The 11,703-nt window shown below is 35.7% G+C and overlaps 1 protein-coding gene across 1 annotated transcript in view; it reads right to left on the reverse strand.

The window, feature by feature from the left end:
- LOC144842687 (programmed cell death protein 10-like) overlaps positions 1 to 10,091 on the reverse strand; it is a 29,125-nt gene extending 19,034 nt beyond the window's left edge. Inside the window, exons 1-3 of the mRNA XM_078699217.1 lie at positions 9,988 to 10,091; positions 6,618 to 6,722; positions 5,853 to 6,024 (exon numbers count right to left, since the gene is read on the reverse strand). Coding sequence (XP_078555343.1) covers positions 5,853 to 6,024; positions 6,618 to 6,695 — 250 coding nt within the window. The 5' untranslated portion in view covers positions 6,696 to 6,722; positions 9,988 to 10,091. The remainder of the gene's footprint in view (positions 1 to 5,852; positions 6,025 to 6,617; positions 6,723 to 9,987) is intronic.
- Positions 10,092 to 11,703: the final 1,612 nt, after the last annotated feature.

Raw genomic sequence — 11,703 nt, forward strand, 5'->3', positions numbered from 1 at the left:
GCTTACTAAAAAAAACTTGACTTTAAACAAAATGTCTTATTATCAGATCTCCCTATGTAATTTTATAATACTATTCCCCACAATATATTCTGATGCTTTATGGAGTATATTTAATTTGATCTTTATTAATTTGCAGTATAATTTTTATTTTTTAACTACTGTACATTCACACGCACAGTCCGATCTGAAAATAAACAAAAAACTAAAATGGCTATAGCCACTAACGGCCAACTTAGCTGAAACCAGGTAGTTGCAAGGTGAACCTGTGAACTCATCGTGAACCCGGAAATTACTTTGACCGTGTACAATTGAAATTGAGTTGAAAATCTACCGATGAAATCAGAAATTTTGTTTTAAAACTCTTTATAATTATAGTATCTTCCTAAGATAGAAATATGGAACAATATCGTAATAGTGAAAAGTGAAAAATTTACATTTCGTGGTACATCTGAGATAGTTCAGGTAGGTATCCAAGGCAGAGATTTGTCCCGAAGTTTTTTCATTGTGCTCGCCTATGTCAGAATTAACCATAAGTTATATATAGATTCTAAATTACAGATCTCATTTCTTTTTTTAAAACTGAAACTTGTATTCCAATTTGTGTATCTCAGACAGGACCACAATATAAAACAAGTGCATTTATACCTTATTGTGGAATCCTGTATAAATATGATGTTAAATAATAAATCCTATGTAATTCAATGTCTAAACCTTCAGGGCCATAGTTACCAGTATGGTTGGTAAGTTTTCAACCTGTCAACTTTTGGCAGAAGCTTGAAGGAAATAAAGATACAGATCATTCACAAGATTATTCATAGGCAGCATTAACTCCTACTTCTCATCTTCTACAATCTCAACCGATTTCATTAGATATGTACCCCTACAGATGGACCACCATTATACACTGGTTTGATGAGTGCACATGGTTGTTGTGGTATAAAAACTCATGTACTAGGGAAAGACAAGAATGCCTGATGATAAAGGATCCCAATGGAAATAAGCTGATAAGCTTTTTGGGCTATCCTGGAAAATCTTTTATAAATGTATTATTTGTAATGTCCGTAATTTATGTTATCACTTTGTATGTATTTTTTATGATGATTTTCCAAATAAATTCAAATCAAATCAAATCATGACTCTTGCCCGAGATGATTGGAGGTGGACAGAGATGACATCAAGAAGCAATTATTATGTCGATCCGGTGAACTATGAAAATAGTGTTGAGGCCAGTGCTTTTGTTGAAACTGAACTTGTATTACCTATACAACCAGTGACACAAATATCTTAAATGGAAAACATCTCTAAAGGACAGAAGCACAATAATTCTGCTTTCTCTCTACAACTTCTAGAAAAAATGCAGACAGAGAACGAGATTCTAAGTGATGTATCATTTTGTTTGAAAGAGGCTGATCATAAAGATATTAACTTGAATACAGAGAGTCGACGAAATCTAAATGATGTGGTTAAACTATTCCTATATATGTCCGAGACACAAGATATCTGCACACATGGAAAGTACACATGCTTTTATCAAATATTTCTTTGACCACCTGAACTACGAACGGTTACCTCCGTTGTATCAATTTCAACAGATTACTGAAACAAATTACAGATATTGGAGTTTATGAGAGGACATGTATGTGTGGGACTTGCTGGATTTACATCAATTGATCAGGGTCATCGAGGGTGGTATCATTGGAATAACACAAATTAATGATTTCATCAGAGCTGACAAATCTAGTTGATGAGTTTAAAAGCCAACATTTAAAGAGAGATTAATGAAGAATGCTGCAATTCGCACAAAGGTGTTTGTTGGCCATGGCATGATGACATTAGACAGAAAATGTTTGAGGCATTGGTAAAAGTCTTGTAGAAGGTAAACTATGGGATCCTAAGAAAAGGACGAATATTGACAAAAAATATATATGACGGTGAATACAGGTGACTAACTTATCAAAGTAAAAGAGGACTCCTATAGAGATTATTTGGCGGTGAAATGAGGTATTGCAGTACTTTTGCCAATCTGTTTCTGAACAAGCTTGTTGGGATCGCAGATCAGTCTGTGGAAGTTTGATGGATACAGTAGTAGAAAACAAAGGAAGGTCAACTTACTGTATTGCATTCAAGATTAGAAATATTTTATTGAAGGACTTTGGCAGAGTTAGTTGTCATTTAACTGAAGAAGTTTATAAGATGTTTTATGAATATGAAGAAGTGTAGTGTCAGTACTATAGACCTCCTGATGGTCAACATTTTCTGTTAATCACCATATTGTTGTCATAAGCATATCATTTTGTGTATTCAAAATGGCCACCATTTTGTGTTAATTACCAATGTTGTTGTCATAGGCCTATCATTTTATGTGATTTCAATCAACGTCATAACTTGCACATGTTTTAATAAGAAATTTAATCCATTTTTAAAAAATGGCGGCCATTTTGAAATTCAAAATGTCAGAATACTAATGAATATAGGTTTATAATAATTCTTAAATAGCAAAGAATCCATATGAACTTAAACATTATTCATAATGGGTCTTACTTTGTCCAATATGGTACATTTATTGGATATTTTACGTATTGGCGGCCATCTTGGATTTGACACCCTTAAGCTTTTTAAAAAAAATGGCAGCATATTTTTTTCATTACTTTACATTCTAAAGACACTAAATCAGCTGGAATTTTGCTTTTAACAAAAAAATGACGCGAAATTACATAGTGGTCTACATTAAAAGTTGTTTATAGTTGACGTCATATCAATCATGTCGTTGATTGTCCAGAATCCACAATTACCGTGCGGTATTGTCACAAAATAGAATCTGTTTCTATCCTGAGCGGATTTCCGCTCAACCGCCTGTCCACTCCATGTTCTGTGTAAATGGGCCCAACACTGCATAACTCTGGTGATCCAGTGTTTAACACAGTAGGGCCGATCTGATCTAGAGGTCATAGCTCACATACAGTACGATCATTGAGTGGCTGGTGATAGCTTAGCTGTTCACATGGATTAAGAGAGAGTGTGGGTCGTAAAAGTCAATTATTTAAATTATTATAGTTTGAAAGAAGGTGCTGAATTGTCTTAAGATTAATAAGCATAGTCATTTTAAGATTTGTTCCTGGTTGTAATGAGAAATGTAATGAGTTTACACAATATTGCCTGGGAAGCTTTTCTCTTTTGGCGGGACAATGGTCATCCAAGGTTTGGGCCTGTTTTTTAAGCTATTTCATTTCATTTCCTTTATTGCATCAAGTAAACAATGATGAAGTTGACATAACTATTCATAAAAATTTTAAAAAGAAAAAATATACACAGTATAACAAAAACAATCAAGTTACCAAAGAAAACAAAAAAGAACAAAACCATTAAGCTACTGGGGCCTTGAAAAAAAAGGATGGGGAAATTATTATTTTTATTATTATTATTGTAAATATGAATAATCATAGTAAAATTTGAAATTAATTTTCATTAGAAATATATATGAAATTAGGTTTGTTATATTGCACTAGTGTTCTGCATAATTATATAATTTATTGCGTACAGACATGCTATGCGTATATCCAGGTATAGATTGAAAATGGCATTAAAAGAATAAAAATAATGAAGACCTTTTAGGGGCAGATTCTCTAGCTAATTTTTTAGCAAGCTGTAATTTTCATATATTTGGAATCTGTCAAAAAGGTCAATGGAAAACATAGTGCCCAGACTAATATTATTGGTGAAGCTAAAGGTGGCCTTATCTCCAAACTACCACTTGTTAAATCAGGTGGTTTTGATGGTATAACAGGTGAACACTAGGCCCTTGTGGGATTATGCCAATCTTATGCGCATGCTATTGATATTCTACAATGCAAAAAAGTTTTATTATTATTATTATTATTATTATTAATAATAATGTGTATGTTGTTTTTCCCGAAGGTACGGAAGTTACGGGTAAGGCTAGAACTGTTTTAAACGATTTTGAATTAGAGTACTCAACATCTGTAACGTATCTTGGTCAGATCATCTGTATTAATCTTAGGGATGATGATGACATTAGACACCAATACAGATCTTTATGTATTCCAGCTAATACGCTAGCACGTAAATTCAGCAAATGCTCTTTTGGTGTTAAATGCATGCTGTTCTCTGTGGTCTAATCACACTCAAAGTTCACTTAATGCTCTACGGGTATGTTACAACAATGCTTCTCCTAGAAGCCTAGACACTGCAGTGTTAGTGTTAATAAAGGCGTCCCGTCTTTTGGGGAGTATCTAAGAAAATCTGTCTTTTCATTGTTACAGAGAATGTCTGGTAGCAAAAATGAAATATATATTTGAACGCGCTTTCATGAACTGCAGTCGTTGAGTGTTGTCGTTTTGTTTTACTTGTTTATGCTTTACATTGTATTTTTTTAATTACCTGTGGATATTGTATGGTGTTAACATTAGATATGGTTGACTGTAATACTTTATGATGTTTTTTTGTTCTTGCTAGTAGCCTAGGCCTACTGAACACGCACTCTCGACAACATCAAGCTACCTAGGCCGAGCAGCTGGAACTGTCCATGCTCCGTTCTCTTTATTCATGAATCACATGTGAGGGAGGAATGTCACTACACTCTATGCTAGTAGTTACGTTACATACTGTACAAGTTGTTCTTATTGCTGTGGACTATTTTTCTTTCTTCAACCTGCTCTAGTGAATTAATTGTATCCTGTTTTGTTGTCGTGCTCTGCTGTTGTTGTGCTGTTCTTGTCTGTACTTTGCTGTAATTGTTTTTGTACCATATATAGTTTTAGATTTTTTGCCGAATTTGTTTAAAACCTTTATTGATGAGGATAAACGCACTTTCAGTTAATAATCACAATAATAATATGACAAGTCACGCTACAATGCTAACCAATTGTTTTTCAAGGCGACGACCAAGAGGTATATGTGGAGGTAGGAATATTAGACGTAAAAACAATATTAGGCCTAAACTTAGATGGATCTTCTCATCATCAAAATCTTGTAAATGTAACAAATTGACCACACCAGTAAACGTAAAAATGGGATTAAGCCCAGTCTTTTATTTCTTCCTGTTATTGCAACAACTAATGCTTGGTCTATTCTAAACAAAATTGATGAGGCCGATATCATTTTTATGTTGTTATAACGGAATCTTGGATCACTCCACATACCATCCCTGAATTGTATAATATGCAATCATATACTGTTTTTAATAAGTGCAGAAACAACCAACGAGGAGGAGGAATTGTCGAATATATTAAAGGACAATATAAAATGTGTTAAGTGATGACCTTAAATGGGATAGCCACATTGACCAAATGATAAAAAAAGCAAATAAAAAAATGTTTATGCTAAGAAAATTAAGAGAATTTGGTTTTAACAATAAAGAATTAGTAAGTGTTTACTTGGGCTATATTCGCCCTTTTAGAATATGCTGCCCCTGGGCTTTCTGTAAAACTTGATTCGCTTGAAAAGGTGCAAAAACGCAGGACCAACCTGTGCATAAGTTTTGCAAAAAAAGTAAGCAAAAATGAATGTTTTAATCACTGGCTACCAAAATCAACAAATGTTTCATCAATGCAACTTAGAAATAAACGGAAATACGAAATCCCTGTCACAAAAACTGAAAGTACTATGGATGTACGTATCCGAAATAAAAGTAAAATGAATGAATGTTAAACAATCTCAAATATCAAAAAGAGACATGCAAAACAAATTTAGGATTTTGGGTTTTGTTTATAAAAAAAACCTGTATATGCGGGTGTTGCTATAGCTAGGTATTCTTCAGAGTAGCTATTTTTTTTTAATGTCTGCCACTCCACCACTAGAACTTAGAAGGTTACAAAGTTTAAATATGTACATACCTTCACTATCATAAGCTGCTAAGCGTAGAAGGCATTCAGCTAATTTCACATCTGCAGACTTTGCCTTAAGTATGCCATTGACAAGATCCTGTGTAAAGCCTGGATGCTTTTTCTCAACTTTGTTTAATGCTGCTCTCAATGTTTGGGCTGCAGCAAGATCTGTTTTTTGTAACTATGTTTGATATTAAACATTGTAAGTCTTCTTTATATTAATATTGTGAAATTTATTTATTTTACAAATCCAGTATGAATTTGAATAAATTAATTGAAATATCAAATTTCTAAACAACACTAAAAAGGTCAAGCATTTTTGCAAAAAGCAGCATTATCATCTGGCAGTCTAACTGGCATTACAATGGAGCATTTATGTTGAAAGCATTATCAAATGCTGATGGTAGCAAAACATGGACAATTGAAAAAAGACTTTCAAAACTGGCTTGATGGCACCTACCCTGACAATTTAGCCTAATTTAGCCTATGTTGATGGATTGGGGTGAGAGAAAGTGCTGAAATGGGCAGCGCGTATGAGTTGGTGAGGTATTATACAAAATGTACCAGTACTACTATGTCAAACATTGCAGCGCTATATAAAAAGCTACATAGCACATGAATTCACTCATCTTTCTTAAATTTACAATCAATTTCCATATTCCAGACAACCATGTTATGTTTGGTTTAAATTTACATTAGGGAAGAACAGAATTACTATAACATTTCTCTACATTTCTGAAAAGAGGAGTTAAAAAGAAAATTATTATTACTCACCTCATCTAAAACTGGAAAGATTACAACATGCAATGGAAGCGAGACAACTGATGATCCATCATCATCTTCCATTATCATTCTGTAGTGAAGTGGTTTCAGGGAAAACTTTAAAAATAAATATATAATATAAAGTTTTTTGCTTATTTACTCTCAAATCTAGTTTTAGTTAAGATCATGGGACTGCAGACTCTTGTAGTTAGAGTAATCTTTATTTACTTTAGCAATTAACTGTATATTTTTCATTTGGTTTGTTGGTCAAATAAATGTAAATGAAATAGGCCTAGGGTTTGTTTGATCAGGATGATGAGACGAGAATACACATTGTGTCGTCTCGCTTGTCAAGCATGCAGCAGCAGCGAGAGAGAGAGAGAGAGAGAGGGGAGAAGACATATAACGTAACATGATAACATGACCTTAACAACTAACCACCAAACTGCTGAAAAAAAATATACAGTGCTTTTTCGATATTTTCGAAAAATTGTTGAATTTGTTTGTTTGTACATACTAATAATAATATACTGAAGTAAATAACAGAAAGAAAAGCCCTTGAGTACACCTCCACTCAGTCAGAAAGCTATGTTGGTAACGCATCACTGATTTCATTAATTGTGAGGTTGCGCTTCGTGGAAAATGGAGGAATCACAATATGAAAATATCACCCGGTGAGATCAACAAACAATGAAAAAGTTACTTACATGGCACCGATAGGCCTATAAAAACAAGTTATCACTATCGAAAAATGTATTACATTTTATAAATCATAAATCTTACATCAATGTTTCGCCAAAATCCACATAGTAAAGACACCAGGCCTAAAAAACCAGGCCTAAAGTTGGTCCGGAACCGTTTTACGACTACTGTAAGCCTAGGCTAGCCTAGTAGGTACTACTAGCCTAGCTAGCAAACAGATGATAATATCCTACGCGCACGCTAGCCATTCGCGTTTTCGCAAATTGCGATTGGAGTTGTCAATTTGCGAAAAAAAAATTTATATCATTCGCAAAACTCAAAACTTCGTCCGCGCCCAGGCCCTAGCTAGGCTTCAAATATTAAAGTTTTATGTAAACCACAACGACTTCGCCGCCGCCGCCATCCAGCCTATAAGTGACAGCGATGTAGCGTTACTTACCATCAACGACGTTTTTTTCGCCTCACTCGAATAAATTAAAACGAGTTTTCCGCTAGGAGGCCTATTTATAATTTGTACAGGCGAGTAGTTGTAAATCGCGTTATCTGTAAATGTACACGCGCCCGACTAAGGAGAATTTATTTATGATTAGACATGCGCAATAATTGTAATTACGAACAAACAAACAAACTGCGCATGTGTACAGATGCAAATATCGCGCAATAACAAACATGCTGCATGAACATTCCGGCGTCGTCATCGTAGTTTCTTTTGTGGTGTGTGTTACGATATTTTCGTGAGTGAATAAGAAGCATACAACTCAAACTATTTATTATATTGTTTGTGATGAAAAACTTCATCCAGGCAGGCTGCATATGCTGATAATTGAAGCCGATTAAAGACTTCATATGAAAATGACTCGTGACTGACTTGTAATGCTTCGGCGGCATAGCTAGCGCGCGACCGATACACAATGCGCCAAGCCATCGCTCTACGCGCTACTGTGATGCGCGGTGTATGTTACGATATTTTCGTGAGTGAATAGGAAGCATACAACTCAAACTATTTATTATATTGTTTGTGATGAAAAACTTCATCCAGGCAGGCTGCATATGCTGATAATTGAAGCCGATTAAAGACTTCATATGAAAATGACTCGTGACTGACTTGTAATGCTTCGGCGGCATAGCTAGCGCGCGACCGATACACAATGCGCCAAGCCATCGCTCTACGCGCTACTGTGATGCGCGGTGTATGTTATTTCGGCAGGTACCATTTTGACAGTCGTTCGTAACCAGATTAGTTACTTTCAAATAGTAAAATATTGACAGTCCAGACCGAAAAGAGTGTCCATATTTATAGTATATACCAAAATTAAAGCCCCCTTCCCTACGTTTTTTAGACCTAATTTAAGATCACAAACTATATTTAATGTAAAAATAATACTATATGGTCCTATTGCGATAACTTTTTTCGTCTTTAAACAGTTAAAAATGTGAAAAATAAGTCGATTCTAATAATTATAGCGGCCCGCTATAAATCCCAAAATGCATTGCGCGCGGATTGATATTTTTGTTTTTCACCTGTAATTCGCCCACTTTTCGATCGATCGTGAGGCCAAAACAAATGGAAGACTCCTAACTTTTCAGCGAAAATACCGGGTTTTCCCCAATTTGTATCAACGGAGTCTGGCAAAAATAGAAAGACAATTAATGCAGCAACTATACAACGTCAGGCTAGGTATATAGCTAGCGTACGATGTTCGTACGTTACCGATGTTTACCAGCTAGGCCTACAAAACTAAGCCTAGCTAGGCTAGGCCTAAGACCGTCCACGAGAGGTCGATCGCCGCGAGCTACTTAGGTAGTGCATTGTTTCTCACTTTTTATCATAATTTTCCATAAAACGTACATTTAAGACAAGGAATGACATGGTTTAATGTTTTTAAAGTGATATATATGTATTATTTTCCAAAAAACGTCCAAAATTGCAGGGAAGGGGTCTTTAACATATCTACCGGAGTTCATAAAAAAACGCGAAACACAAAGATCTTCGTGTTTGGCAGTCAAGCGTTGTGTTTCCAAACACGAAGATCTAAGTGTTAACTGACGGTCTTAACTCCCCAAAAAGCCGGCTTTATCAGATAGATGGTCTGGATCTGGATGAATACTGACGAAGGACCACATGGGTATATGCGCCAGGGGTCTTACTAAGTCTAAAGCCACTCCTGTTAGACCATTGCTATAAAGCGGTCTTAGCTAAGACCGCGTACAGTAACAAATAGAGGGCATACTTTCCTAAGCGCTAAGACTATTTATAGCAGTCCGGCCCCGTTATCTTTCACCAAATGGAATAGTGAATTGAAGACTGTTTATAGGCCTATCTATATAGACCGCTTGTATACAAATTAGCGCGACCAAAATAAAACGCGACTGATATCAAAGGTAACTAATATAATAAAAAGCGTATCTAGGCTAGCGCTCCATACAAAATACCGGATGTTGATTTTATCGCAACCGATTTCATCTGACACCCTAACGAGGCTAGCCGGCTAGGCCTCTAGGGCCTAGACGGGAATCCGGCCTAGGCCTAGGCCCTAGCTAGGCCTAGACTACCGAGTATTTTTGTTTGTAGGCCTAACTAGGCTTAGGCCTATAGGTCTAATTAATAAGCTCAAAAAGTATCTAAAAAATATTTTCATGTTGACATTATTCTCTTTTATGAATAAGGTAGATTACTTACTTCCAACAAAATACGAAATGCCAGGCTCTATGCGCAAGTAAAAAACGATCGAAATTTCATTGAATTGATTGATATTCGGAGTCGATCCGGATGTTAAAACGAATACTATGGAACGCCATCGCTGCCTCCGGCAGCAAACTTTAATTCTATTCGGCTCTTTTAGCATTACGTTCGGCTCTTTTAGCATTCGGCGCATTTCTATTCCCAATTCATTTTTATTATTGCCCAATTCATTTTATATTGTACAGTTCCTACCTATTCTATATGTTTATTTCTTGTAATTTTGTATTTTTAGGTGTCAGTGGGTTTCCTGCTGCTGTAGTGTTAATTATCAATGGTATTGTAGTTACTGTAGTTGAATTGTTTTGACATGTTGACCTACGTCGACTTTTTATTGTAATTGTTATTTTCTATATCATGTTGTTTTTTTTTTTGTATATTTCTTTTGGATGCACCTTCCATTTGGTCGAGTGCCACTGTTGTAAAAGTGTAATCTCCAAATAAATTATTATTATTATTCGGCCCATTTACCATTACGTTCGGCTCTTTCAGCATTCGGCGCATTTCTATTCGGCCCATTTACCATTACGTTCGGCTCTTTCAGCATTCGGCTCTTATTTATTCGGCCCATTTATCATTACGTTCGGCTCTTTCAGCATTCGGCTCTTTTTTATTCGGCCCATTTACCATTACGTTCGACTCTTTTTGATTCGGCCCTTTTTTATTCGGCTCTTTCTGCATTACGTTACTCTTTTTGATTCGGCCCTTTTTTATACGGTGCAATTAAATTCTAACCTTTTACATGGGGTCAAATGGAAGAAAATCAACGGCTGGAAATGAGTCTATGAAAAGCAAAACATACAGATGCAGAATTAAATGAATTTGAAGGCTATTTCAATGTGACGAATCATTTTATTGACATGATTAATGTGTTAGAGAACTTGCAATTGTCCCACCTTATTGACCATTTTGAGAGAGAAAAATGATTTATGACCTAGGCTAGCTAGGCCTATCAGCCTAAAAGTTAATAATAATAATTTATCCTTTCTCTGTCAAAATTTGTTAAAAGATGACTTAAATTTAGGTTATTCAACACATCTTTAATCGGTTGGCTACTCGTGGTTGACGCCATGATGATGAAATGTTTGTAAACTCATTTTCAGCTTGATTTTCTTCCATTTGACCCCATGTAAAAGGTTAGATTTTAATTGCGCCGTATAAAAAATGCCAATTTAAAAAGAGCCGAACGTAATACAGAAAGAGCCGAATCAAAAAGAGCCGAATCAAAAAGAGCCGAACGTAATGGTAAATGGGCCGAATCAAAAAGAGCCGAATTCTGAAAGAGCCGAACGTAATGGTAAATGGGCCGAATAAAAAAGAGCCGAATGCTGAAAGAGCCAAACGTAATGGTAAATGGGCCGAATAGAAATGCGCCAAATGCTGAAAGAGCCGAACGTAATGGTAAATGGGCCGAATAGAAATGCGCCGAATGCTAAAAGAGCCGAATAGAACTAGTTTGCTGCCGGAGGCAGCGATGGCGTTCCATAGTAACGAACTGATGGATGAGAATTACTGCCGTCGTCGTACGGAAAAAAAATCGCAACCCGGAAATAGTATAATCAAAGAATATAATCGTCAGAGAAGAATGAGCAATCCGCGATTTTTGCATTGGAAATTTGTATAACTTTTAAAAGAGCATGGGTGCCCGCCCTCACA

Source organism: Antedon bifida, chromosome 5 (genome assembly GCF_963402885.1).
Source record: "Antedon bifida chromosome 5, ecAntBifi1.1, whole genome shotgun sequence".
NCBI lineage: Eukaryota > Metazoa > Echinodermata > Crinoidea > Comatulida > Antedonidae > Antedon > Antedon bifida.